The 24,938-nt window shown below is 33.9% G+C and overlaps 2 protein-coding genes across 2 annotated transcripts; one reads left to right on the plus strand and one right to left on the minus strand.

The window, feature by feature from the left end:
* Positions 1–16,706: 16,706 nt before the first annotated feature.
* LOC116143333 (probable transcription factor At1g11510) lies at positions 16,707–17,771 on the plus strand. The gene is made up of 2 exons (XM_031428785.1): positions 16,707–16,867; positions 17,270–17,771. Exons 1-2 carry the CDS (start codon positions 16,707–16,709, stop codon positions 17,769–17,771), a joined length of 663 nt encoding a protein of 220 aa, XP_031284645.1.
* Positions 17,772–18,118: 347 nt separating this feature from the next.
* Positions 18,119–20,163, minus strand: LOC116143362 (cinnamoyl-CoA reductase 1-like). The gene is made up of 5 exons (XM_031428808.1): positions 19,941–20,163; positions 19,657–19,817; positions 19,019–19,201; positions 18,445–18,797; positions 18,119–18,339 (listed from the first exon to the last, which is right to left on the minus strand). The coding sequence occupies exons 1-5, from the start codon at positions 20,074–20,076 to the stop codon at positions 18,180–18,182; spliced, it is 993 nt and encodes a 330-aa protein (XP_031284668.1). The 5' UTR covers positions 20,077–20,163; the 3' UTR covers positions 18,119–18,179.
* Positions 20,164–24,938: the final 4,775 nt, after the last annotated feature.

A 24,938-nucleotide genomic window follows, 5' to 3' on the forward strand; every position in this document is an offset into this window, starting at 1 on the left:
ATTGGGAAAACACCCCAGCAACCCAAATTTACCAGATTTCGGCCACCACTGCTGGAAGTTGGCCGGAATCTGGTGTAATGGCACACTACTGGTTGAATATGGCCGGTAGTGCGCCGATCTAGCCTTTTCCGGCCAGATCCACCTTGGATTTGGCCGAAAAAGGCCAGATCTATGGCCAGATCTTTGGCTGTTGATAGTCGTCAACGACGGCAGGGATAGGATCGTCGTTGACCATGTTGGAGTAGGTGCCCTAGAGCCAATCAATTATTGTGGAATTGGCTCTTTGTAATAATGTTCATTAATCAATAAAAGGCATTTTATACTATATCGCGTAAATCATTATTATTGCAATATGTATTGATATATGTCATTAGAATGGTAGAACCATGACGAGGGTATCAAGTGTTTCAAATCTTGATAGTGAGAACCCTATGAGCATATATGGTGGCCATTCTAGAAACATCCGTAGCCTCAGTATTATTCTGAAGTAAGGGCACAGATAATATGGTAAGACTATCATAGTGTTGAACGACCATGTCGAAAGGCAGTGACTGATCTCACTTGTCAAGGTTGTTTGGTGACAATCTGATGCAACACATGGGTGTTTGCTGTAGGCGATTACACCGCAGCAAGTTCACCGGACTGACCCACCAGAGGATTCCATATGGATGGTAACCCCAGTGTCTATGGAACAAATCCTCTAACGAATGGTGGTGCATGTGATCCTTAGACTTGAGATTACCAGAGCGTCTTGTGCACCGATTGGTGTAGGTTGACACTAACCTAACGCAGTTCTTTTCAGAGCTGTCAATACGGTGGTGATTGGCTGCATTGAGGAGTGCATCAAGACTATGGTGGATTGACAGAGGATTCATTATTCTCGGGTACGGGAGAAGTTATCTCACGGTGCAATTCAGTATATGGCAATGACGTTAAAACTATGGTCACAGTGGGATTGAGTTGTTGCTCTATCCAGTTTATAATACGGGTCATTGGTCCAGAAACTGAATACCTAATATCGAGAGTACCCGAAGGTTGACACTATTTCTATGTCTTCGTCTCATCGAGATAATGTATGATGAAAGGATCGAATTGCACGGTAATCATATCGTTGACAGATAGCTACTTTGCTGAATCCGAATCTATCGAGTGGTCATGATGTCTTGCTAGGGGCCAATCTTGGTTTGTGTTTTAGTGAGACAATTAATTGGTGTTAATCGCGATAATATACACTGCCGATATGATAAGGAGCCTATGGGTCACACACATAGAAGACAATTTAAGATCCAAGAAGAAAGAAGGGTGTTTTCGTCTTTTAAGGTGAAAGGGTATTTTGGTAATTTCACAGTACAATTAAATTTGCTGAGGTTGTAGCCTTTATTTAATTTGCTAGAAAAATTAAATAAGTGAAATTACGTTTAAATGTGTGATCGCACATATTTAAATATATTATCATTATTGTTAAATGTTAATATATATTTAAATATATATTAATTGATTTTAATTGAGATAATGATGGAAAAAATAAAAATATTAAATTGGGAGTGTTTGGCAACATGGGCCGTTTGGGTTGGAGCCCAAGCTTATTCCGTATGGGATTAGGGCAAATTGATTAACTATAAAAAGAAAACTGTGTGTATTAATTAATTAATTAATTGATTTCTTTTGAAATTAAAACACACACAGCCCCTCTCTTTTTCACTCCGACGGCAATAACATTTTTTTGGCCTAAAAATCAATTTCAATTGATTTTGATTTCTTCTTAATCTTGAAGCCAAAGATGATCTAGCAAATCACTATTTGGTTCTTTTGAGATTGTCTTCGTGTGGATTACGCAAGTTCTATCCTACACTTGGATCAATAGTAAAACATTCATCAACAAATTTGGAGGAGCCTCCAACGTGCGTTTGTTTTCTTTAAACTCAGATTTATTTTTTTTGGCAGATTTTATTTAATATGAATTGTAAAATTATACCCTTGATCTTGGCTCATGTAAACGATCCATGCATTATATATTTTTGTTTCCGCTGCGTATATGGGACCGTTTACTAACAAATCATCAACGACGACTGTATCTTTGGTCGTCATTGACGACCAAATGCGGCCAAATCTGGTCGTCAATGGCCAAATCTAGCCGCAGATCTGACCTTTTCCGGTCAAATCCACAGTGGATCTGGTTAGAAAATGCCATATCAACGCACGACTGGCAATATCGAGCCGGTCATATACTGATACGGGAACTCCGGCGACTCTCCGGTAGTGGTGGCCAACTGTCTATATTTATGAGCGGATTGTGGGTGTTTTTATTAACTTTAAATATTTTATTATAGGAGTGTTTAGTAAATAAATAAATAAATATAGAGGGTATTTATGTTAATTTTTAAAATTTCACATCGTAATACTCACCTAATTTAATTTTTTTTAAAAGATTATTTTAAAAACTATCGATAATGAATCAAATGGAGCCATAATTTATATTTTATTAATTTTCTCTCTCCTCTCTCCTCTCTTTCGTTATATAAATTTATATTTAATTAATTTTTCTCTCTCCTATCTCTTCTATTTCATTCTCGTTTTTTTCAAAACTTTTTCTCTCTTTCTTTTGCAAGTTTCTTCAGTCCCCTCATTGTCCCTCATTGTTTAATTATATTTTGTTCTACTCTTGGTTGGTTCTGACTCCAGTTCTTGATTCATGCAATCTAGAACCGAAATCGAAACTAAAACTAATACCGATCAGTTCCTGATTTTTAGAACCAGAACATATTCGATAAGGGTCAGTTTTGGGTAGGAATCAAAATCAACCCGTTTGTTATATAAAACAATTTTCCCAAATTATAAATCTGTCCCAAAAATTCATTTATTTCCTTGACCCTGCCACCTCGGCTTTTCTTCAAACTCCCCCAAAAGGTTTCAAAAACTCACAATTTACCCCCAAAAATCGCAAAATGGAAATTAATAATATCCCAAAAAATACAGGTTATTACAATAATTATGACTTTTATTGTTAAATTGATGAGCTGCAGGTCTATTTTTATTTGGTAGCATGTTTGGAAATAATGTATATGCTTGTTGATTTGTTGATGTTGGAAAGAGTACTGTGTAAATAAAAAGAAAAGAAAAAGGATCATTAAGGATGTTGTTGGATGGCACATTGCACGCTTTCGGCTATCATGGTAATTGAATTGTTGCTGGATGCTCTTAGGTGTTAGTGTGTTGGCTAGACTATTTGTATATTAGAAATGTTGAGTTGGGTTTTAAATATAATGCTTGCTGGAGGTTGTAATTGCGTGCATTTGGGCTGGATATTATATTAGAATAAGATTTAATTTGTTTTGATGGGCTTAATTGAATTTGTGGGCTAAAGGGGGTTGATGGGCTTAATTGAATTAGTGGACTAATTGTGTTGGTGGGCCTAATTAATTTGGTGGGCTAGCCTAAATTTATGGTTGTGGTGGGCCGGCTTATTATTACTTTTAAGCCCGGTTAATTGTTGGGTTTATTTAAATTGGCGGGCCAAATGCAATTAAAAAGGCCAAGACTATTGGTCCGTTTATTTAATTATTTTTCACAATCTTATCCCTATCCTGTCCAAATGGATGTGGAGCAGGTAAGGGCAACAATATTTCACTAATTCTAGGTTTGTCAAAATCAAGTGTTCCCCAAGATACGAAATTGTTGGTTACGTTTACTATGTGTATCAAAGACCAATTGTATGGAAAACACATTAAACGAACAAGTGAGAGTTAGAATTTACAGTCAATTTTTTGAAATAAAATCTTTTGTATTCTATGATTGATTTTCTCTAATTTGTGAAACTTATACAAATTTTAAATGCAAATCTCTACATTTTATAAATTCAGAATTCCATTCATTAGCACTTCACAGCTTTTTATTGCTTACATAAAATTATTAATAATTGATGTTTCCATTTTTGAAAAAAGTGGATGTCAAGACTCTACACAAATAAGTCTTGTAAGTGCTTGCAATTTTTATATAAATTTTGTTCTTAACTACTTTCTTTTCAACTTCCCTCTAGGTCAATTCGTGTATAAACCCTTAGACAAGATCGGTTCCCATGGATTCATGAAATTAGAACAATTGAACAATCCAAAACAAGGTTTCTTGGTTGATGACAGTGTCATTATTGAAGTTAAAGCTAAATTGGTTAGATTTGTCACCAAATGGTCGACTTAATTCTTTGTTATAAACATCATTATGCTTCTTCAGCTATGAGTTATTTTTCTATCTTGTTACGTTTTTACGGGATTTTTATAATTTATATAATTCTTATTTGGCTTTATAAATTATAAGTACATAGTCACTACTAGACTAATATAAAAGTAGACATTTAATCTAATACACGCCCCCGCTTCCCAATCGGCACAACCAATCACCTCCTTTTCCAAAAATATATTTCATAAAAACAGTTAAAAGTGGCATGAGAATTATTAATTTTGTTGCCTTAATCCAAGAAATTAAATAAGTTTACTCATTTATTGATGAGATGTCGCTAAACTCAACCGGAGCCGACTTGAAGGCAAATGACTTATCCTTAATTTTGGTTATTACATTAAGTAGTATTATTGTTAATTTTGGTTATTATATTGAGTAGTATATAACTAGACTAGGGATGGGCATTTGGCTTGCATCGTCTATGACCTACCTTGGCCCGAACAAGACAGAGATTTCCTAAAACAGTCGAGGGTCAGGATGGGCCCAAGCCCAATGAAATTCCCTGGCCTCAAAGACAAGTCAAGGACAGAGGTGGTCATAGCTCTGGCCCGGCCTGCCCCATTAATTAAAATTAAACATTTAAAATTCTAATAAATTAATAAAAAAAAAAAAAGCAATACTTTGAAGGTACAAAACTATAAATGTAAAATTAATTTTTCCTATTTCAATTCAAAAAGTATATTATAGACGGAGAGAAAAAATAAAAAAATAAAGAGTGAATTTCAAGGGTTTTTTTTTTTTTTTTTTAAATGAGGAGAGTCTAAAAAATGTAAAATAATGATGAAGATTTAGAAATAAGTTAATTATAGATCTTGAAATCCATCAATGTGTCAAAGACCAATTGTATGGAAAACACATTAAACGCACAGGTAAGAGTTAGAATTTACAGTCAAATTTTTTTATATAAAATCTTTTGTATTCTACGAAATTGTTACATGCTTGATTTTCTCTAATTTGTGATATTTATACAAATTTTAAATGCAAATTTCTGCATTTTATAAATTTAGAATTCCATTTCTCAACATTTCATAACTTTAGTAAATTACAACATGAATTTCCCTCATAAAAAAATTGGAATTAACATAAAGGTTTAAAGAAAAATATATATTAATGAATAGTAAAATACCATATACCATGAATTTTGAATTATGTAACCAATAGTTTTCTCTCACTACACCACAAAAGTTACTAATATCAATGCTAGTTACTAATATCTCAGTTACTAATATCTCACTACAATACAAAAAATTGGCAGCGAGCAGGCCACAATAAGCTCAAAAGTGAACCAATACATTATCGGCTCGAGGAATAAGTGGCCAACAATGGCCACAAGGGTGTATGCAATAGCCCCTATGCCAACTTTCAGTATCAATTGCTCAATTCTTGGGTATTTACACAATATACACGATTTACACACCATTGAGAGGCAGAGACCATATAAAAACATAAACTGCCCAAAAAAAAAAAAAAAATGTGTACTGCAAAAATCACATGGATTCTAGCTTTCAACAACGTATTAAATAGAGTTTTGTCAAACGACATTGTAGTCGCACTGGCAGCAATTATACTACCTAAAAATATGTATGCATTTTCTATTGTGAATAATGGAAATTTAGGCCCCTCAACATCCCCCATACTAATCCCAAGTGGAGTAACACTTGGTTGAGTAACAATACCGATCTCAGGTTCTTCATTTGAAGTAACACATGGAATCAGTTCGGAAGACGGAGGTGTAGTCATGTTGTGATCCTAAATGCAACCTAAAAATCGAAATAAAAGATATTAGTTTTATGAAAAAGTAGATTAAAAAAGGAAAAGGTCAAAGAAAAAGAAGATAGATATTCCAATAGCAAGATTCATAAATACTCACTTGCAGTTACAATACACAATATGACGAACAACCTATCAAAAAAGGATGGGTGGAGGAACCAGTTAAGGCCAATAAGGTGGTTGAAAGTGAAGTCTCACACATTATGCATAAATACAACTGATTATTAAAAATAGATAATAATAGCTGCACTAAGAAGACAAAACCTATTAAGTATAGGGATGGGATGGGCCTAGTTAGGGCCAGGTCAGGGCTAGGTCAGGGCTGGGTCAGGGCTGAGTCGAGGCGAGGTTAGGGCGAGGGACCCTTGTCTCTAGGTCTGGCCTGAAAGCCCAAGGGGATTCCCCGAATCCAGCCCGTCTCTGAATCGGGGAATTCGGGGAATCTCTAAATTAAAAAAAAAAAAAAAAAAAAAAAAAAAAAAAAAAAAACCCTTTATAATGAATCAAATGATAATAATAATACTATATAGTAATAGTATTATACTTATACTATATTAAAATTGTTGAGAAGCTTTATATCCATTTTTTTTTAAGTTTCTTATCAAATTATCAAAAAATATGTTTCTATGAAATGATACATTTGATAAATGATAAATTATGTCATTTTAGAATATAATTTTTTTTTAAATCTCTTAATACAATTCATTCGTAATGTCATTACCAAATTTATTATTTATTAATTAATTAAATGACTTAATACATATATATTATGTATTTATGTATTAACATTTACAAGTTATTTGAATAAAAAATAATAAGACAAAAAAAAAAAAAAAAAAAAAAAAAAAACAGTATGCTGAAACAATTTAAATCCAAAGATTAGATAAAAGCATATATTCTTAACCACGAAGTAACACTAACATGGGAATTCTTGGAATTAAACAGCAAAGTAGGAGAGTCACCTCCGTACATATTACAAAAGTAGGTAATCAAACTAGGAAAAAAAAAAAAATTGGTCTTAAGGTTATTCAACACTTCAAACAAATAATATTTAAAAAAGAAAAAGAAAAAGAATCAATCAATGTTATTAAACCGAACAAGCATCTACATGTATATTAACAATACTGAAATTATTGAAATTTAGGGCTAATAGTGATACCTTTGCACAATGAACCAAGAAGACTAGAGGAGAGATCGCCGAAATAAACAAAAGAGTTTGTTGGAACAAAACAGACCCAGAAATCACTGATAAAACAGAAGAAGTTGAATCAGAGAAACGAAGAGGTAGTCGGATTCAGGAGTCACCGGTAAGAAGAAAACGTTCTCCAAGATCTTCGATTGCCCAAAAAAAAACTCAGATGCGGTTCTAGGGTTAAAGATTTAGGACCGTTAGACAATTCCTTAAGATTATATTTATCTTAAGATCAATTATATTTTGCTTAAGATTATAATTATATACATAACGAAAGAATCAATTCAATGCAAGATGGGTGAAGTCTCTTGCATTTCTAAGTATACCCATTTTCTAAAATTAATTTTTTATTTTTGCATTATTTCTATAATAAACTCATAATTGTTTAAATTAATTACAATACAAAAATAATTATTTTGTGTTGATAAAGTAAATTATAAAATATAAGATTAATTATAATTTTTAGTTTAAAATTGTAAGAAAATCTAAATGATTTTAGAAAAAATTATGATTTATGTGACTAATAATCATAATTATTAATTTTAAAAAAGTATGCAAATTATATTTTTTCCAACTACAATATGGTTAGTTATAAAATAAAATGTATATAATATAAACATATTTTCAAATTTTAATAAGTATACAGCCATGTGTTTTAGAAATATTATACAGTATATAACATTAGGGTTAATTACTTGGCACCTCCAAGGTTTAAAAACTTTATTTCTCTTAATTTTAGGAAACTAACGTGGTTCCCTCTAAATGTAAGTTTTGTCAAATAAACATAACAATATAAGAGGTAAAAAAATATTTTAAATAAATTATGAACCTTTTTTAAATATGAAATGTTTAACCAATGGACACGTTACTTGGGGTCAGAGTGTTAGTTTTTGAAAATCAATAGGAAAGTGTTTTCATGCTAAACCAGTTAGGGATAAACTATTAATGAATAGTAAAATACCATATACCATGAATTCTAAATCATGCAACTAATATTTTTCTCTCACTATACCACAAAAGTTACTAATATCAATGTTTTAAAACCCGGCCCGGCCCAGCTGGTTGAACCAGTTCAACCGGGACCCAGAAGCTTCAACAGGCTGGGTTTAATTTTTTCCTATTCATCCAATACCCTAGGATTTCCGGTGATGATCGGTGAACAATTAACTGTCAACATGCTGGGGCTTTTGAAGAGCAGTTTCCGGTGAATGTAATGGTGGTGAAAGAGTTGATTTCCGGTGAGTAAATCGACCGGAAATCGAACAAAACTGGCAGCAGCAACAATGAGATTTTTCCGGCGATTTACAAGGCTAACGGCGGTGGGGTGAGATGGGTTTTGGCCGGAAGGAAAAGGGGAGTAATTCTGGGGTGATGGGGAGGGTTGTTGTTGCCGGAATCGATGGGATCTGGCTTGGAATGCCGACGTCGATGTCGGTGAGATCTAGCCGAAATCGAACCTATTTCGGCCAAATCTTGGTTATATTTTGATGGAAATGGACTCAAGGGACTATTGGGGTTGCATCTAGGGTGTCGCCGCGGCTAATCAGTTGCTAGTGGATTTGCAGTTAGGGTGTGTTTGATAAATTTTAAACCTATATGGACTTCACGGTAATTTTTAGTTGTATATTTGCTTAATTTTAAAAGTTTTTGTCAACCGGTCAACCTGGGACCCGGAAGCTTAGCCGGGTTTCACCCCGGGTTGGGTTTTAAAACATGTCTAATATCAACACTAGTTACTAATATCTCACTACAACACAAAAGTCACTAATATCTCACTACAATACAAAAAATTGGTAGTGAGCAAGCTATAACAAGCCCAAAAGTGAACCAATACATTATCGGCTCAAGGAACAGGTGGCCACAAGGGGTACGTAGTAGCCCCCATTCCAACTTTTAGTACCAGTCGCCCAATTCTTGGGCATTTACACAATTTACACACCATTAAGAGGCAAAGACCATATAAAAAACATAAAATGGCAAAAAAAATGCATACTGCTAGAAAAATCACATGGATTCTAGCTTTCAATAATGTATTAAACAAAGTTTTGTCAAACAACATTGTAGTCGCAATGGCAGCAATCATGCTACCTAAAAATATATATGCATTTTCTACTGTGAATAATGGAACTTTAGACCCCTCAGCATCTCTCGTACAAATCCTAGGTGTTGTAAAACTTGGTCGAGTAAAAATACGGATCTCATGTTCTTCATCAGAAGTAATGCCTGGAATCAATTCTAGAATCGGTTCGGAAGACAGAGGTGTTGTCATGTTGTGATCCTAAATGTAGCCTAAAAATCGAAATAAAAGATATTAGTTGATTATAAAATGAAAAAGTAAATTAAAAAAGGAAAAGGTCAAAGAAAAAGAAGATAGATATCCCAACAGCAAACAAAGGTTTCAAGATTCATAAATGCTCACTAGCAATTACAATACACAATATGACAAATAGCATATCAAAAAAGGATGGGTAGAGGAACCAATTAAGGCCAAAAAGGTGGTTGAAAATGAAGTCTCACAGTTATGTAGAAATACAACTGATTACTAAAAATATATGGTAATAGTTGCACTACGAAGATGAAAACTATCAAGTCTAGGGATGGGCACGGGCCAGGTCGAGGCCGGGGACCCCTGTCTCCAGGCTCGACCCGAAAGCCCAAGGGCATTCCAAGTCTATATGATTTTACAAAAAATTATGACTTATGTGACTAATAATCATAATTTTTAATTTTAAAACAATATGCAAATTATATTTTGTCAACTACAATATAGTTAAGTTATAAAATAATATAAACATATTTTCAAATTTTAATAATTATACTGTCATGTGTTTTAGAAATATTATGCAGTATATAACATTAGGGTTAATTATTTGGCACCCCAAGGTTTAAAAACTTTATTTCTCTTAATTTTAGGAAACTAATGCAGTTCCTCTAAATGTAAGTTTTGTCAAATTAACATAACAACATAAGAGGTGAAAAAGATTACTTAGGGTCAGAGTGTTATTTTTGAAAATCAATAGGAAAATGTTTTCACGCTGAACCAATTAGGGGTGGCAGTGTAATAAACCTTATAATATTATGGGGCGATTTGGTTCGAGTTAATATTAGATAACATAATATTTTTTAAATTGAGCAAATGACAATGTTTGGTTGGTCTATAAAAATGTTGGGTTTTAAATATAATGCTTGCTGAAGGTTTTAATTAGAGGTGCAAAAGTAACCCGCTCGGCCCGCGGCGGGTTACTTAATTAGGTGGGTTGGTCCTAACCCGCCAACCAACAATGGCAGGCCGGGTTAGGCCCGCCATTTTTGGGAAAATGGCTGGCCCAGCCCGGCCCATCAACCCTAACCCGCTGGGTTAGGCTGCGGGTCGGGCCGGGTTAGCCTTATTTTTATTTTATTTTATTTATTTAACTTTTCAAATAAATAATTAACAATTTATAAATGAATAAATGTAATTGTTTTTAGTTAACTTTTCAAATATCAATAATTCAATTAAATTAATTTTTTTTGTTAATATTTCAAATATTAATTCAATTTTAATATAATAAAATTGTAGTATAAGAAAAATTAGATTTATTCATTCAATTGATGAAATTTTAGCAGAAGAATGAATTATATTTTATACAAGACATGGAAATTTAAGAATAAGACTTTAGTATTTATTTTTTTATATTTTACGTACCATAAAAAATAATAATAATAATATGTCAAATATTACGAAGTTTTATGCATTTTAATATTTATGATTTAAAAGTATAATTTAATATTATTGTGTAAAATTATTTGTTTGTAAGAGTTCAATCATAATAGTTTAATTAAAAGAATTAAAAAAATAGGGAAATTTGAAAAAAATAATTAATTTTTTATTTTTTTAAATTTTTTTGGGCCTACCCGCCGGGTTGGCTAATGCAAACAAAATAGCAACCCGGCCCACCCGGGGGTTGCATGCTTGTTGGGTTCAACTCGGCCCACCTATAAGGCGGTCCAGATTGAATTCTCTTTAATGCGGGCTGGGTTAGGGTTGACTCGTTTAACCCGGCCCATTTGTTCAAACTTTAGTTGTAATTGCATGCATTTGGGCTGGATATTATATTAGAATAAGATTTAATTTGTTTTGATGGGCTTCATTGAATTTGTGGGCTAAATGGAGTTGATGGGCTTAATTGAATTAGTGGACCAATTGTGTTGGTGGGCTTAATTAGTTTGGTGGGTTGGCCTAAATTTATGGTTGTGGTGGGCCAGCTTATTATTACTTTGAGGCGCAGTTAGTTGTTAGGCCGTTGGGTTTATTTAAATTGGTGGGCTAAATGGAATTAAAAAGGCGAGATTATATTATTTGAGTTTTATGTGAATTAGTGGGTTGGCCTATTAACAGTAAGGCCCATATTTTATTAATTGGGCTTTAGTTGCATAATTCAATGAATATAGGACTTAATCTTTGAAGCTTTATTGGGTTTAATTATTATGGTGTCGGGCCTATTAAAATAAAGTCCAGATTTTGGTAATTGGGCATTAGATGCATAAATGGATGAATAAATGACTTGGCTTTGAAGCTTTATTTGAAGCTTTATAGGGTTAAATTATATCGACGGATTGACTGCAAGGATCAAAAGGTATAGGGAGTTTTGAAAAATCTCCAAAGTATGGCGGGTTCAGAAAGTATAGGGAGTTGAGTAGGATTTAGATGTTTGGGACAAATATAGATGAATAATATAGGGGGTAAATTGATATTTTACATTATTATTGGTTTTGATGTTTCAAGCACTGCGTACATATTTTGCATGTTCGTTACGTATATGTATTGGCATATGAGCATGCATAATCCATGAGGTGTTGGATTTTCAGATGTGATGTGTGTTGATGTGTTTATCCTTCAGATTGAGATCACACTTTTCAGCTAGCATTTTATATCTATCCTCATGCACACATTGAGATAGTCTATATTACCGAACGATTTTGATATCCTACTGGGACAGGATGAACACCTAACGAGCTCTAGACTGGATTACACCCAACAGGTATTGGCTTGGGTGGGATTATGTTTACACTAGACATGTATTGGCCTAGGTGGGATTGATTATCAAGCAGGTATTGGCATGGGATTGATTATCAAGCGGGTATTGGCCTGAGATGGTTTACTAGGCGGGTATTGGCCTAGATGAGTATCTAGCTGCTTGTTTGTATTAGTCAATAGTGAATCCAAAAATTTTTGTTAGGATGAGCCAAAATAAAAACTAATTGCACATTAACATTTTTGTTCATTAATATTTCTTTTAGGTAGATCAAAATCCAGAAATTGTACATATTAATATATATTTTTTTTTTTTTTAAATTGAGGGTGGGACATGGGCAACCCTCAACAAGTGTTGGATCCGCCCCTGGTATTAGGCATCTTTTTATGGGAGGTATGACACAAGTCCTGAGATACTGAGGTGGTATGGATTCAGTGTTGGTATGGTTACAGTAGTGGTATGGATTTGATTTTGGCATGATCATGATGTGTATGAGTGTTATATGAGTTTATATTGCATCCTGAAATGCATATATGTTTTCAAAACAAAGTTATTTTTGTATAAAATGTATTATCCACTCACTGGGCTCCCAACTTATTGTTTTATGTTCCCCAAGGATTGCAGATCGGGTTCGTGCAGAGCATGCTCTACACTCTAGTTTGGCCATTGACACATGATCATCAGCATAATTTGTAAAATTGTAGTATACTCTGATACTATGATTTTGTGATTGGATTTTCAGAACCTTTATGTTTCAGAACTTTAATTTTATGTAATTATGCTTTTAGAGAACTTTTCTTTAGTACTTTGATTTGCATTGCTCTTCACTTATCCTTTATAAATAAATTTTTAAGGAAAAGTTTTTGAAAACATTCATCCTTCTCTTGGGATCCAAAGTCTCGTGGAGCGCCCGAATCCAATGGTATAGGGATTCCTGGATGGGGCTGTGACAGATTGGTAAACATTTTCGATTGTATCCCAATGATGAAAAGGCTGAGTATGTTGGACAGTTGAGATCTAAATATCAATTACTAAAAAAAGTCTTTCAAGGAAGAAATGGAAAAACTATACTTTGTTTGTCTCACCTACATATCAAATAAGCCTCGCCTTCCCATGTTAGATATAGATTTTATTTTATTTAATGCATTCGTATATTCGAGTTGCCAGGCTGAGAGTGAATCTAGTCTTTATCCTATTCTACTGCGTCAGGCATCTAATTAATGTTACCTCAAATGACAGGCTGGTCGGTAGGGCATTTGACAGTGATTTACTAGATGAAGATGAAATCAGCAAATGAAAATATCTACCATCCGTAGCTAATAGCAGCAACTTCCACAAGAAAATGACACTTTAGACCATACTAAATTATTTGCAATTATGCACTTGGTATAAGTTAGCAAATTTAGAATATGCAAGTAAACTTTGATAAATAACAAATTCACAACTGTCATACATCAAAACCTAATGTAATTCCCTAAGTAAATCACATTCCACTAATTTACAATAATACTACGCTTAAACAACAAAAACAAAAATCATGCTTTAAAATTTTTTTAGATGCAAATGAATCTTCAATCTTTCGTTCCCTCTCCTTACATTCTCTCTTGAAGCAATGAATTCATTAAACTCTAATGAATCACACAACTTTTCTCTCACTAAATTTCACAAAAACCAACCAAACCCACATCAAATTTCCAACAATATCACCCATCTCAAAGATCAAAACCTAAAATTTCACATAACACTCAAATTCTAGATCACCAAGCCCAACTAAAGAGATCTACCATGCCTACCAAAACCAATCCCCAAATCCCAACAAAACCTGCAACAACCAATAAAACAAAACATCCAAAAACCATTTGCAAGATATACAGCTAATCCCCAAATGGGCACTCAAATCTGAAGCAAAAAAATGAATTTTATGATAAAATTTGTAAAAAAGGAAGCTTTTTTGACATACCTATGAACATTCGTGAGGGTTTGGTTGAAGCTGGAATCCAGGGTTGAGGCAGAAATGGTGTCTCTTTTTTCAGGATGATTTGTATTGGATAAGTTCCCGTTTGTTTTTATTTAAATCTTGTTTAAATAAAGTCCACCCATGATGGAGGGACGTGAGAAGTGGAAACTGCCAAAGGTAGTTTCTCACGAACCGCTGCCATATAAAAGGAAAACTTTTTCCTTTTAGAAATAGTTACTTACACTGTCACTCTAAAAAAAAAACACAAAAGAAAAAACGCTCTCTCTTTCTAGAATTTGGAAAACGGAAATACAATTCGTGGCTTTTCTTCCAGATTACTTTTGTTGCTTCAGAGATAAGGAAATGAGGTATTTATGCTGTGTTAATTCATTGTAGTTCATTTATATACAAATGTGATTGCAATGGTGACTATGATCTTGGGATTATGTTAGGATATATGTTATTCTATGTTATTTCCAACATTGGTATCAGAGCCGTGGTTCATATTGTTTGAAATTCATACTGTAATGTTGAAGCATGTTATTGTTTTTTTTCAAATGCAGTTCTGATTTTTCCAAATTTTGTACGTAAAAAGTTGTCTTTTTGGTAATGATTCTTAGACCATTAAATTGCTTATGAAATTATGAAGAAAATGGTTTTTGAATCATAAAAAATGGAGTTAAAATGACTTAGATATGCCTCTTTGAAGTTTTGGGTTTCGATTGGGTTGATTTCCGGGTCGGGTACCCAGTTGCAGACCCGGACAGAGGTTGAAGACGACCCAAACCGACACGTCGTTTTTGATCCACCCTTATGAATGACATGTCGTTTTTATCCTGTTAGTTTTTTTTGAAAAAAAATTCAAATAGGCGTGGGTGGTGAGACTTGAACCCAGTCTCCATAGTTGAAGCCCAATACCCTAACCACTGGGCTAATCTTGTTTTGGTGTTAACCATATTCAAACCCATTATATTCCTATCTGGCCCAACCCATAATCCAAATAAATAAATGGGTCAAGTTGACCCGTGGACCCGACCCATATGACCGAACGGGTTAGTCAAACCCGGTAATGAGCCAAACCCAACCCGTAAAGTCAAACGGGTCAGTCAAACCCGATCAACACCCGATACGCAAAGTCAACGGGTTAGTCAAACCTGGTCAAGACCCGACCTGAAAAGTGAACGGGTCAACTCGGGTCAGGATAGACCCGGTTTAGTGTGAAACGGGTTGACCCGACCCGTATTGTGTGTGAGCGCGTGACGCGCTCGTGGAAGCTCCTCCCGGCGAGTGGGAGCGCGTGGGGATCCTGTCGGCGCGTTGCCGCTTCTGGGCGGCGCGTGGGGGCGCGTGACAGCTTCTGCCGGCGCGTGAAGTATTGTAAATTTTTTTTCTTTTGCTGTAAAGAATAAAAATGCATACTTGGTATATTGTTATGAGTCTAATTTTGTTATTGAACCATAAACACGTGTATTATTTATCAAATATAGTCAACCTTTATTTGATAAATAAATAGTTTTTTTTTGTATTTGTTACTAAAAAATGTTATGTTATAGACGTGCAATGGTTGCTAGAACACCCGCTCAAAGGGAAAGGGTTATGAACATGATTAGAACTCTACAAACTCACATATTGATTTTAAGAGACACAGAGGATGAGTTGGTGCAACTCGTAAATCATTTCATTCATGTGAATGAAAAGATTTAGGAAATTGTCTGGATAGGGGGATTAAAGGAAGATGAGTCGAAATTCCAAGTTCTAAAAGAGACTTTTGGTTACCCTAATCTCGTTGGTCTCCTTGATATGGTTTGGACCAAGCTGAAAGTTCATAACTTTAAAGATGACAATAAAAATTATAGACGTTTGGTCAACAACTATATCAAGGAGTACATAGATTGGGGTGTAAAAAGGATAGCTGGGGCATCTATAGGAGTCTCCACTCGTAAACGAGATCACAAGAAACTGGGAGTTCCCCTACCTAGGGTTAATTACAAGTTAGATAAAGACCTTAGGATAAGGATTATCAGATCCTTCCCAGTTTTAGGAATGTGGCTGTACACTTAATTTTTTGTTGTTGTTGTTTTGGAATTTGTTTGTTTTAATTTTATTACAAGTTGAATTCTATTTAAATAATGAAATTAATTTTGTTTATTAAAATTTAAAATTTTATGTGAATTGATGTTGATTTATATTTATATAATTGTGTCTAAATATATTTTTAGAATTGCAATTAATTATATCTATGATAATTGGAAATTGGAAATTTTGGATGATGATTGTTGACATTGTTAACTTTTGATTCCAAATCTAATATACAATTATTATTGGTATAATTAATTAAATGAACATGTATGTTCCGAGCATTGAATAACATGCATTATCCAACGTGTAATTTTGTTTAGAAATGGCATCTGCATCTAAGAACATTGTCGCCGAACTTAACAAAGGAGAAAAATTTAACGGCGACAATTATGAGATATGGAGCATGAAAATCCAATATGTTTTGGAAGAACAAGAGGTTCTTGAAGCTCTTACTACAACCATGGAAGAGCCTGAAGAGGGAGTCACGGCTCAACATAGACGAGACCGTGCCGCTTATGACATATGGAAGAAGAAGAATTCCACTGCTCGCATTACTTTGTTGAGCAGCATGGACAATGATCTCATGAAGAAGTACCGGGATTATGAATTAGCAAAGGACATGTGGTCCGCACTTGCTACAAAGTTTGGCGGTACGTCCATTACCAAACTCCGGTCACTCACTATCAAGTTTGACACATATAAGAAAAAGCCTGAACATACTATGAGAGTACATTTACGGCATTTGTCAAACATGATAAGTGAGTTAAGAGATGCAGGTCATGTCCTAACAGATGAACAACAGGTTCAAGCTGTCATAAGATCATTGCCTCAAAATTGGGAACATATGAAAATACACCTTACCCACAATGAGGGCATCATAAATTTAGAAGATGTCATACGCCATTTGGAACTGGAAGAAGATCGCCTTAATGCGAGTAAGGCAAATACTGATGTGTATATGACTGGTTCCAGTTCACATGGTGGAAAGGGATTTAAACGTAAATTCCAAGGTGGATCCCAAAGAAAATGCAATACTGAAAAGGCTCAAGGGAAGAAGAGAAAGTTCTTCAAGAACAATCTTGGCAAATGGAAGAAAGGTGAAGATAGGAGTTTTTCAAAACTCTATGAGCGACATGCTTATGATTTGTCTAAAAAGCTATGGGACAATGGAGGTATTAGTGGTGTCCTTGAATCAGTGGCAAAGTATAACGTAGAAGCCAAAAAGAATCAAAACAAGGAAGGGAGTAGTGAGTCTTTAGCTCTTTTCAAAGCTGAGTTGAACGATGGAGCTAGGGATAGGGAGAAGATAGATATTGATAATGATAAGAAAGGGAGCCTGAGCAGTGAAAAAGAGATGCTTTGGTTTGATAAGAGTGTTGGGATGGCTAGATTGGAGGAGCCAAAAGAGCGGAATTGGTGGAAGAAGCTGCAAATTGCTCAGTTGCAGTTGTTTGTGGAACGAAATGATTTGATTAAGGAGCAGACTAAGTTGATTTTGGAGGCCATGAAATCATCCGGTCATTAGGCTGTTGATTGTTTTTAATGTAATTATCCTTATTAATGTTAAATATGATATATATTTATATTTTGTATTACAAATCATGAATTTGATAAATATAACAAAAATATTTTAATTTTGCAAATTAATATTTGATTCTTTAATTGTGTGTATCCTTTATACTCGCTACAGCTAAAGTAAAATAAGAATGTGATTAAAGTTTTAAGGGATATGATTGGAATTAAAAATTTAGAATAGAGAATATTTTGAGAAGTCATCTAAGACAAATAAACAAGTCTTTAGTCTTTAGTTAAAAGCCAAATTTTTTAGCTTTTTCCATTAAGAGGAATATAACCGATTTCTAGTCTTAAGTGTTAAAACCAAATAACGAATAAATATCCGAATTTATTGCACGAAAGTAAAACTTTTTTAACTTTACATTCTTGGAGGGATAAATAGGTGACCCTTCTCTTGGAGGCTCTTAACGGCGTCGTATAGGCATTGTTTCGCCGGGGTAAACTCTAATCCTAAATCCTTCAGCTTTTTGTTTGAGAACTTGTAGGGCTTTACTCTTGGGTTCTTCTCATCTGAACACCTGCAATATTTCACAATGGAAAATGTATTTTCGTTAGTAAATTGAAATGAAATTTAAAGTAACAAAATTATTTTATAGATTTTATAAAAATAATGGAAAACTCACTTGGTGGGGGTGGGATATTCAGGGAAGAACTCGGCCAGAATCTCCACCACTTCGCCACGGTGGAGGATGCTTTCCGCACAGAGGTATCGGCCAGAGACGGCCGGAGTCTCGTAAACAAGAATGTGGGCAAGTGCCACATCCTTAACGTGAACATATGCCTGAACAGAATTAGCATAAGTCTTTGCGGAGCCAGTTAAATACTTGAGAATGTGAATAATGCTAGCATTGATTGTTGGTTGCAACAGCGGTCCAAGCACCAGAGATGGATTCACCACCACCAAATCCACCCCTCTCTTCTTAGTTTCCTCCCACGCCACCTGCTCTGCCACAGTTTTTCCATAGCAATACCAGTTCTGTAAAAATAAAAAATATGTATATCAGTATAAAAGTAGGACTGAAATCTCCAAGCATATTACGTATAAAGAGATTTAAAAAAAAAAAAAAAAAAAAATTCAAACTTTAATATACAACTTTTTTTTTTGTTTTTTTGTTTTTTCAGTGTTATTAAATGTGTTTTGAGGACACACATTAAAACAACTTTTAATTATTTATAATATATAAATATGTAATTTACCTTAGTGTCCTTGCAATAGTCAAGATCACTCCAACATGACTCTTCTACAATGACATCAGGGCTCCGATTGGGGTTCATGTAAACAGCACCAATCGTCGACGTGAACACCAGGCGGCGGACTTTAGCCTCGGCGGCTGCATAAATCACGTTTTTTGTTCCAACCACCGCCGGCTCCACATTATCCTTCATCATTAAAAATTAACTTAGTCAAAATCAATATTTTTGAAAATGAAGTCAATGGATTTACCAATTTTGTCTTTGTTCTTTAGTTGGAGGAAGCAGCGACCAATATTTTAAAAACTTTCATTCTGCTGTCCTATTCATTTCACATTTTTTATTTTTTGTAATGTAGTGCATCGCACTGGTTATATCAAATGTTAAGGATAACTTTAAATTCTTTGTAATAATATCATTTAGAAAATTTTGTATTCAAAGTGATAACGATTAGAAAATTCTATGTTACAAGACCTTGTGAAAGATGATTTTTTTTAGAATATATTAATCGATGAGTTGTGTTTATGTTGTTAAATACAAACTTTTAACCAGTTCTTTCTTGATTTGCCAATATTTCTAACACCTTCCCGCCAACCAAACAGCAACGAGAAACAAGAAAATTGAGCAAAGATAAACGAACTCACCGGAACGTCGGACACGCTCACAGGCGAAGCAGTATGGAAAACACCATCACACCCACGAATGGCTTCTTTAAGACCTTTACAATCAAGAAGATCAGCTCTGCATAGAACCAATCTTTCTTTTGCTCCTTCAAGCTCCCTCAAATGATCATTCTTCGGGTCATCTATAACATAAACACACATAACAATAGCACAATCTTTCAGAATTTCCCTGGAAACAACTTCACCAAGAAAATCAAACAATCGTGAATTAATACTTGAAAATCAATTAATAAAGTAATAATTACCAGGATTCCTGACAGTCCCTTTGACAGTGTATCCTTTTTCGAGTAGAAGCTTAACAATCCAAGAAGCAATGAAGCCACCGGCGCCAGTAACACAAACAGTTTGGCCGGAAATTGGAGAGCTATTAACGGAAGGCATATTGCTTTTATGTGTTCGTTTGTGCAGTTGAGAAGATGGAGATGAAGCTTAATTTGCTAAGAGTCGAGAGAGATTTTGTTTGGAATGGGTACGTGCATGTTGTATTTATAAGGTTTTCAAAGGTTAGTAAAGTTATCGAGTTGAATTATAAAATTGTATTTTCCATCTATATATTTTAATAAGTCAATGCGGCATCAATTCATGATTAGTATCATGAACATAAGAACTTAAATCTACCCAACTTTGTTATCAATTCATGATTAGTATCACGTTCAAAAATTACAACTAAATAAAGCTGTTAATATTTAATGGCTTATGTTCTATTTATGATAATTTTTTTTATAGATAGTTTTAGCAATAAATTCGTAAGGATTTAATGGTTTAGGACCAATTACAATTTTCGTATCACATTCGTTTTATTGCATAATATTATTGATAAAAAAAGAAAAAGCTTGTGTCTAAATTTAGATTTAAATTATAAGTTATGTTTGCTTGAAATAATTTGCTGGAATTTAATTTTTAATCCTGAACTGAAAATAATTAGACTTGTAATTGCACCGCTGACTGATTAAATTGCAATTTACAATTCTCCTAATAACATAAGATTTTAAGAGAATAATAGTTACATTCCTTTCTTATTTAAAAGATGCTTGAATAATTCAAATTTGTCGGTTTCTGTTGCAACGCATGGCCACATATTGGTATTTGTTTCAGAAAACGAAGTATCATAGAAACCTCGTTCCATTATCGCAAGGAAGAATATCATAGACATCTTTAATGTTTTTGAATTTATCATTTGAATGACAATTCTCACATATTTTTATCTAATAGATTTTCAAAGTTTAAAATTTTTATAACTGGTATACTTTTGTCCTAACGTCGTTGGATTTACGAAACACTTTCTTATAATACCAAAGTTACCATTTAATCGACAATGTCAACACAAAAGAGTATCAATAATTAATATAATAATGTAATTAATTAAATTGAAGTATCTAAAGATAAAGATTCCAAATCCCAAAGAAAACACGGAGTACTGGCAGTTGAGAATAGTCATACGCGTATGGAATAAAATTGCTGACTTTTCAACACTGGAACTTGAAATAACGAAGAAAGAACATCCAACGCATGTGGAAAACACAGCAGTATAGGAAATTAAAACTACAAACGCATGCGGTTGTTGAGAGTAAATTAAAATATAAACCCATGTGGAAAACACAGCAGTATAGGAAATTAATCGATTTTTCTTTTTTTTTTTTTTATATTATTAATACAAAAGACAAATTGGATTTTGATTATTTGAATGCGGAGAAATTAGAAAACGAAGTAATATAGAAACTTCGTTCCATTATCGCAAGGAAGAATATCATAGACATCTTTAATGTTTTTGAATCTATCATTTGAATGACAATTTTCATGTATTTTTATAAAATAGATTCTCAAAGTTAAAAATTTTTATAGTTGATACATTATTGCCCTAGCTTTGTTACAATGTTGTTAGATTTACAAAACACTTTCTTATAACATTAAAGTTATCATTTAATCCATCTAACACCAACGTCAACATAATAGAGTTAGCACAAAAGACTGAAAGAGTATCAATAATATGTAAATACATTTCTGTTCTAATATTCATATAAAAGTTCATAATACAATCAATTATAAACATCTAAATACTCATGGAATATATACGAAAGTAATTACAAACCTCTAGCCATAGCAATTTTTGTTTAGTCTTCTTGCTTTTTCAGAATACAAAGTCTTCCACTGATTGCAATTTTAGAGCGATGGTTTTGGGAATCAAAAATGAAAATTGCATCAAATGGGGACTTGTAAAGTCTCCTTTATAAATGCAGTTGTCTTTCCATCAAAGACAACTGCCCAAGAGACATAACCGTATGTATTTCTTTTATTATAATCCACATCAGCATAAAAATGTAGGACCATAATGTAATTATATTAAAAGTGTAGGACCATAAAAATTATATAATTAAAAGTCTAACATCCTCCCACTTGGTCCAAACTTTTATAATATAATCCAGAACATAGGAGATGTATATGCTGTATCTTTAATCAGAAAAAGAAAAATTACATGAATCATAGCGGTAAGTCCCTTTTAAACAAGCATTACCTTCCATGTATTACTATGCAATTTTTCTCTTTCCAAATAAACGCTTAAATATGGAATATCACTTTATGAACAAACCTCAAATGTTTGTTCCAGGTCCTCCAAAATGTTTGTTTGTCTCCAACGAAAATATATACAACTTAAAAGAGAAAACAAACTAAATTACAAAGTTTCAGAGAATGAAAGTATTATCTCTCATAGTGACAAAGCGAGATGTAGTCCCATTTGAACAACATGATCCTTGAACGTCTTTGGTGGCATGCCTTTTGTTAAAGGATCAATAATCATCTACTCGGTATGCATGTGTTGAATGAGCACTTCTTTTGCTTTAACGTGCTCCCTTATTGCTAAGTATTTAATGTCGATGTGTTTACTTCGACTTCCACTAGCAAAGAATACACCAGTTGAATTGTCACAATATAACTTTATTGGCCTAGAGATAGACTCAACAACTCCAAGCCCAGAAATGAAACTTCTCAACCAAATACCTCGTGTAGTGACCTCAAAACAGGAAACAAACTCAGTTTCTATGGTAGAAGTGGCAACTAAAAATTGTTCGGCACTTCTCCAAGATACAGCACCTCCGGCAAGCATAAAAACATATTCAGATGTTGATTTCTAAGAATCAATACAGCCAGCAAAGTCTAAGTCTGAATATCCGACGACTTCTAAAATGTCGGATCGTCTATAACTAAGCATGAAACCTTTAGTTCCTTGAAGATACCTCGTGACCGTCTTTGCAGCTCTCCAATGATCCAAACTTGGATTACTTTGATATCTTCGTAACATGCCAACTGCAAAAGCAATGTCAGGTCTGGTGTAAACTTGACCACACATTAGGCTTCCAATAGCTGAAGCATAAGGAATAGTTTTCGTTTTTTCATTTTCAATCTCAAGTGTAGGACATTGGTTCAGATTGAACCTGTCACCCTTAACAATGGGTGCAACACTGGGTGAACAATCTTTCATCCTAAATCTCTCAAGAATTTTATTAATACAGATTTCCTGAGATAGTCCCAAAATATGTTGAGACCTATCCCTATAAATCTTAATGCCAATGACATAAGACGCCTCACCCATATCCTTCATACTAAAATGTTGAGAGAGAAATTGTTTCACCTCATGTAGCGAACCCAAATCATTGGTTGCAAGTAGAATATCATCTACATATAACACAAGAAAGATGATTTTACTCTTACTAACCTTGTAGTATATACACTGATCCATGACATTCTCTACAAAACCAAATGAAGAGATAATAGTGTGAAATCTTAAATACCACTGTCGGGAGGCTTGTTTAAGTCCATAAATGGACTTCTTAAGCTTGCAACATAAATGCTCACCATCACTTGAAATGAACCCATCAGGTTGTTTCATATAAACCTTTTCCTCCAAATCTCCATTGAGGAAAGCTGTTTTCACATCTATTTGATGTAAATCTAAATCGAAATGGGCAACTAATGTCATTATGATATGAAAGGAATCCTTTTCAGAAACTGGAGAAAATGTTTATTTATAATCTATCCCTTCCCTTTGCGTGAACCCCTTGGCAACAAGTCTAGCCTTGTATCTCTCAATGTTGCCTAATGAATCTCTTTTGCTTTTAAATACCCATTTACAACCAATACGTTTCCTTCCAGTAGGCAACTCAACAAGGTCCCAAACTTTATTATTCGCCATAGAATTCATCTCGTCAATCATGACATTATACCACAACTCAGATTTACTACTCTCCATAGCTTGTAAAAACGTATCTGGATCATCCTCAATACCTATGTCACAGTCAGACTCTTGCATATACACTTCATAATTAGTAGGAATTGCTGATTTCTTTGTTCTAGTAGATCTCTTTAATGTTGTATCAATAGTCTCTTGTTGAGACTGTTGCACAACTGGTTGTTCCTCCTGTAACGGAGGTTGTTCAAAATGATCTTCTAAAACAATCTCATCAGAATGTGGACTTTGATTGAGTGGTTCCTCATTATTCACCATATTTGGATGAACAACCAATCTTTTACTTAATGTAGGAGCATTGTCTGAAATATCAATTTTCTTAGGGACTAAGTCTCTGATTTGATCACTCCCACTGACCATATTGTTTTCAAGAAATTTGGCATTTCTTGATTTAACAATTCTACTGGAATGGTTCAGACAATAAAACTTATATCCCTTGGATTTTTCTGCATATCCAATAAAATATGCACTAATACTCCCAAGATCTAACTTCTGTTCTTATGGATTAAAAACTCTAACTTCAACTGGGCAACCTCAGACGCATAAATGACATAAACTTGGTTTCCAACCTTTCCATAATTCGAATGGCACTTTGGGAACCGCCTTATTTGGAACTTGGTTTAATTTATACGCTACTCCGTACCATATCCATTAATGTTCTATTTCTCCGTTCTGCTACACCATTCTAAGATAGTGTGCCAGGCAAGGTGTATTGAGCCACAATACCTTGCTCTTGAAGAAATTTAGCAAATGGACCAAGTGCTTGTCCTTTACTATTGTATCTACCATAATATTCATCATTTCTATCATATCTCACTATCTTTATTTGTTTTCCACATTGTTTCTCTACTTCTGCTTTATATATTTTGAAAGCAACCAACGCTTCATTCTTGTGATAAAACAAATAGAGATACATATATCGTGAGTAATTATCAATAAAGGTGATGAAATATTTCTGACCACTAGAGCTCATGTTAGGTTAACAAATATCTCTGTGTGT

This window comes from Pistacia vera, unplaced genomic scaffold (genome assembly GCF_008641045.1).
Source record: "Pistacia vera cultivar Batoury unplaced genomic scaffold, PisVer_v2 Contig43, whole genome shotgun sequence".
Lineage (NCBI taxonomy): Eukaryota > Viridiplantae > Streptophyta > Magnoliopsida > Sapindales > Anacardiaceae > Pistacia > Pistacia vera.